This window comes from Phytophthora parasitica (assembly GCF_000247585.1).
Source record: "Phytophthora parasitica INRA-310 unplaced genomic scaffold supercont2.32, whole genome shotgun sequence".
In the NCBI taxonomy this organism is placed as follows: Eukaryota; Oomycota; class Peronosporomycetes; order Peronosporales; family Peronosporaceae; genus Phytophthora; species Phytophthora nicotianae.
Genome location: NW_008649018.1, coordinates 65,107 through 70,379, shown reverse-complemented (window position 1 = coordinate 70,379; position 5,273 = coordinate 65,107). Strand labels below are relative to the sequence as shown.

Below are 5,273 nucleotides of genomic sequence, written 5' to 3'. Positions count from 1 at the left end.
TGTTATGCTGAATCATTTGTGCAGTGAATAATCGACTCGCAGTTTTGCGCTGGCGATGCCACAAGGGGCCACTGATCGCAAAGACTCCTTGGCCAAGCACATCGGCCGCAGCCTCCACAAAGAGCGGATTCTTGCCAAATGCGTCATATTGCGTCTTCTGGACGTCCTCGAAAGCTTCAGGTGTGCACACAAACACAGTCGGGGCCTTACCGAGGATATGCATACACCAGGGCTTGCCATTGTATTTACGACAGTTGCTCAGAGCCCAATCGTGGAAGCGCCCAGACAGCTGAACGCGTGCCACAAGTAGCGTATTACCCAAGATCGGGAGGTATCCAGGAGGCTTGGGCAAATGCATCACCGCCCGAGCTTGAACCGAAGGAATCGCTAGATACCCTAGGATAAATGCCAGACACACTACAGCAACAAGCGTAGGCCAAGGCCATAGTTCCTCCACATTACTAAACATCCTTTCTCTAGTACACAGTAAACCACCAATGCCTTCGGGCAAGCAAGTCACTTTTTGTTGTTCACTCAACTGAGCTATCTGCAACCATCAGGCAGTTAAGAGTCGACGAGACCGTTAGATCCCAATGTCAATTTTTGAGAAAATAAACTTCTCTTCTCTGAGTTTCTCAGTTGCTTGGGCTGTTCCCATGACGAACGAAGCGTGACATTTTCTATTTTGCTTTAAACCATGAGTCATCAACCTTGGCGTCCACCTCTAAAGCCACAGAGAGTGGTTTCTGGAATGGATTCTCCATAAGATGCACCACAAGTTTCATCGCTTCATCTACAGATTCTTCAGGACCTTCGACGATAATTTCATCGTGAATCTGGGACACCATCTCCCACCCAAGTTCGCGTAACCTCGGGTTCTGATGCACTTGAAGCATGGCCTGCATAACGACGTCGGCAGCTGCGCCTTGGATAGGAGTGTTAATAGCAGCGCGCTCAGCATGGCCTCTAGCCTTCTTTGATGCCATACTATCGTCCTTCAGCATAGCGTCCGGAAGTCGACGATACCTTCCAAGTAGTGTACGAGTGTAGCCATACGTTCTCGCAGTCTCGATGGCTTTCTTTTGCCACTCCCGTACCTCTCCTCGGTCAGAATACCATTTTTCCAGAGTATCCGCTGCTTCTTTACGAGATACATTGAAGTCTTTTGCCAGACCAAACGCAGTCTTGCCGTAAGCAATCGAGAAGTTGAGCACCTTGGCATTTTTACGCTCATCGCCGTACTTGTCCTTTAGAAGCGGAGCAGGAGGTTCCTTGCCAGTGGTATGATCCCATTCCAACAGCGCTTCGCCATTCTCCACGGCTTTCGCCACATACGGATACATTCCCATGGCTGTACGGGAGTGGAAGTCACCACCAGCCTTGAACGCCTCGATCATTGCTTTACACTGTGTAATGTGAGCCATAAGCCGTAACTCCAGCTGCGAGTAATCGGCTACGATGAGCTTCTTGCCCGGTGGAGCTGTGAAAGCATCTCGAATCTTGTAGCGATCTTTACCCATTGCAGGTTGGTTCTGTAAGTTGGGTTTTCGCGATGACAAGCGACCTGTGTCTGTGTTGAGATTCAACGAGCAGTGTACACGGCTATTGCTGTCTGCCAGCTCCTGGAGAGGTAGAATGAAGTTGTTGAGCATGGTGTTGATACTGCTGATGTCGAACAGCGCCTTCAAAGCTACACAAGCGGCGGCTCCTTCCTCTTTGTCCTCAAAATGGCCATACGCGCGCCCGTATTGAGGAGGATCTGTTTCAGGCTGTAATATACATATCATAATTAGTATCTTACGGGCATTTAGCATTCCCAATGAACAACTTACATTGCCTGCGAGTTCCTTCAAGACTTCAGCACTGGCTGCGGGGAGTCCGCTAGCTGTAAAGTGCGTAGGTGGAATCCCCAACCCTCGAATGATAATATTGCGCTTCTTCTTCGCCTTCTGCTTGCCCTCTTCAATAAACCCTTCCGTGTTCTCCACTTCAAACAAACGCTCAGCAGGCAGCACCTGCTTGTTCTTCTTCTCATTAAAGTACGGCGCAAACAGCAACTGCTGCTTCTGTGCAGCGCTGTATAAATTAATACGCTCGCTCTCCTCACAATACCTAGACGCCCACAGCAGTACAAGCTTTTCCAGCCGCGCTCTGTCCTCCAACGCCTGCTTCTCGACACCCGCGAGATACTCCAGATCCACGTGCATGCCCTTCCGTTCAATATCCGTGAGGCACTCTCCGAACGGGACAATATACTGACGATAGAAATCGTACATGGATCCGACCTGGGACTCGTCCCCATTCGGCTTCTCGAACCAAAATGTCTGGTCCAATTTATCCTGCAGCACACGGTGCAAGAACCACGTGCTCTCTGCATCGTAGACACTGTATCTAATCCAGCGTTTCCTAAATTCGGGAAACCTCTGTAGCTCCTCAACTGTAGGCATGATCCTCTCTTTGCCCTTGGACCCGTCCTTCTTGAGCTTGGGGATGCCAAATAATTCTTTCATTGGCTTCTTTCTCTGCAGTAATAAGTCTGCAGTTAGGGACTCTAAAGAATAGCCTCCATTCTGGAATCTAGCCGTGTTCCAGAGTCTAGCCATGTGCATCGTGTCTCCTCCTAGTCCTTGGACGTTGATGCCGTGGTTATACAGCACATGGCGGTCGAAACTGTAGTTATGCCACACTTTAAGGTAGTTTTTACTTTCCAAAAACTCTTTAAAGTATTGCAATGTGCCTTCAGCGCTGTCCAGATTGTCCACCCAGACATAAGGACCGTTGCCGTAGTCCACATCAGGTCCACTGTAAAGCGAAAGACACGTAACCACGCCATTACCTACAGGTCCCACTGCCTTGACGTCAATCTGTGCCACTTCTGTGTCACACGCGTGAAAATGATTGGGTCCCAACTCCTCGATCTTTTGCAGTATGCGTCGTGCGCTTTCCTCGTCCTGAATGAGGTTCACGGGTCGGGTGTCGTCGTCTGCGGAGGTTAAACCCTGCAGCAAACGGCGGTCGATCGTGTCGGACGTGACGTACTGAAGCTGGCGACGAGGTGAGGGAGTGAACGCAGTCGTAGTCGACAGATAGCGCAGCGATAACGAGCCGCGTAGACGCCACGACGAGCGCAGCATTGGTGACGGATGGATTGGAAAAGTTGTTTTCGGATTGAACTTTTTCTTGGACTGAGTATGCACTAATTTCGTGTTGCAAGAATGATGGTCAGCGGCATGCTTTTCATTTTTTTTTTTTTTTTTTGATTAGAAACCAACGAAAAAAATGCAGCTTTATCATGGCTACATTGACATTGTTTAGAGACGAAAACTACAATACGCGTGAGCTGCTCAAATGTTGACTCGAGACACGGCGACGTCGAGTGGGCCCTTAATCTGCAGCGTGAGCGACGAGCGATAGGTGAAGTCGAATGGATCTTTCAACGTCTTGAAGTTGAACTGACTCAAGAGCTTAGCGAGTGTGATCTTTACCTCCGCCAGCGCAAACTTCATACCCAGGCATATGCGCGGCCCACCAAGGAACACACTGAACTTGAACGGCGACACCATCTTGATTTTCCCTGAAATGGGGTCAATCCAACGCTCCGGCTTGAACTCATCGACGTCTGGCCCCCATACTGTCGAAATGCGGCCCATACAGTAGTGAGGCATGATCATTCGCGTCCCTGCTTTGATCAATGTGCCTTCGTAGAGACGTACATCTCTCGTCGCGGAGCGTCCAGACACAGCAACAACAGGGAAAAGTCTCAGTGTTTCTCGGACAACTGCCTCCAGGTAGACAAGTTGCTGGATATCTTCCATTTTTGGAGAGCGCATTTTGCCACTCGCGAAGTTAGGAAGCTTGTCTCTGATCTCTTGTCGGATACGTTCTAGAACCTCCGGATATCTGTTTAGCAACAAGATGACCCACGACATGGTCGTTGCTGTCGTCTCCCGTCCAGCGACTAGGAAGCTGATGACGAAATCGCGCATCAACTTGAGGTCCTTTGTGGTGTGAACACCCTTGGTGTACTCGATCTCGGATTTCTCAATAAAAAGAGCGATGAGGTCTTTTCGACTGTTTTCTTTTACTCCCTGACGGTTTTTCTCCTCAATTGAGCGAGAGATCACGCCATAGACTAGATCGTTCACCACTTTGACGTCTTCAGCCAACTGTTTTTCGGCGCCAACGTTCAGCCAGCGTAGCAACTTCCAAACCCACATCGGCTGCTGGATCCGCTCCAACATCCGCAAAGACATTCGCTCGAACGCATCGAGCAGCTCTGCGTTTTCGTCAGACTCGACGCCATTGAGATCTACATCAAACCCGACCTTGGCAAAGATGTCCATGGTGTACAAATCTAAGAGTCGCTTCATGTTCACAACTCTCTCGGATTCTTTCTCCGTCAGACAAATGCCGTTAAGTCGTTTCGCCAGTTCTTCGCCCTTATCAGGCACAACTACTTCCATTGCGTACTGCATCATTTGAGCTGTGAACAAGTGACTCGCAGTCTTGCGCTGGTGCTGCCACAGTGGCCCACTGATAGCAAAAATGCCTTGACCCAGCACATCGTACAAGGCTTCCGAGACAAACGGACTCTTGTCGAATGCGTCAAACTGTGTCTTTTGAATGTCCTCGAAAGCTTCAGAGCTACAGACTACGATCGATGGGTACTTTCCCACGCTCCGAAGACACCATGGCTTGCCCTTGTACTTGTGGCAGTACTTCAGAACCCAGTCGAGGGATTTCCCTGATTTCTGCGCCTTGATGATCTCCAAAGTGTGGCGCAGGATTGGATAGTCTCCTTCTGGCGTTGGTAGATGCTTCACAGCTCGATCGTGTGCAGATGGTATCGCCAGGTACACGAGTAGCACGGTCACGGAGGACACGGCAATCGAAGTTAACGACATCCACGTAATAGCCTCCACCTTCATCCCACTTTTTTCTTAAAAAAAAAAGCCTTAATGGGATCGGGATGGTTTCAGCCTGTGCGAACCCATCCCGTAATCGCCGATTGTGGGAGGACTCATGTACTGTAAAACTGTAAGACTGACATGACTGGTTGACAATACCAGATATAGCAATATATCGTGTTATTCAGGTCGCCTCGAGCTGTTGCTACGTTCAAAAGCAAATATAAGTGAGGCGAGGATGTTGGCATAGAGATGCGGAAAATGGACGTGCCCTCCACAGTGCGTACTCACGTCCGACTCCAGAGGAGCATGCGCAACTCAAATTGAAACTATCGATATCGGTACAAGTATGTAAGTCTCATTATA

The 5,273-nt window shown here is 49.4% G+C and overlaps 3 protein-coding genes across 3 annotated transcripts in view; all 3 read right to left on the bottom strand.

The window, feature by feature from the left end:
• The window catches only part of PPTG_23172 (hypothetical protein), a gene marked incomplete at its 5' end in the record, with an annotated part of 1,778 nt that extends 1,309 nt beyond the window's left edge, over nt 1–469 (bottom strand). Inside the window, one exon of the mRNA XM_008908865.1 lies at nt 37–469. Coding sequence (XP_008907113.1) covers nt 37–469 — 433 coding nt within the window. The remainder of the gene's footprint in view (nt 1–36) is intronic.
• Nucleotides 470–680: 211 nt separating this feature from the next.
• On the bottom strand, nt 681–3,134 carry PPTG_13289 (hypothetical protein; the record flags this gene model as incomplete). The annotated part of the gene is made up of 2 exons (XM_008908864.1): nt 681–1,769; nt 1,833–3,134. The coding sequence occupies 2 exons, from the start codon at nt 3,132–3,134 to the stop codon at nt 681–683; spliced, it is 2,391 nt and encodes a 796-aa protein (XP_008907112.1).
• Nucleotides 3,135–3,280: 146 nt separating this feature from the next.
• Nucleotides 3,281–4,999, bottom strand: PPTG_13288 (hypothetical protein). Its single transcript, XM_008908863.1, has one exon. The coding sequence runs from the start codon at nt 4,926–4,928 to the stop codon at nt 3,345–3,347; it is 1,584 nt and encodes a 527-aa protein (XP_008907111.1). The 5' UTR covers nt 4,929–4,999; the 3' UTR covers nt 3,281–3,344.
• Between the last annotated feature and the right edge of the window lie 274 nt (nt 5,000–5,273).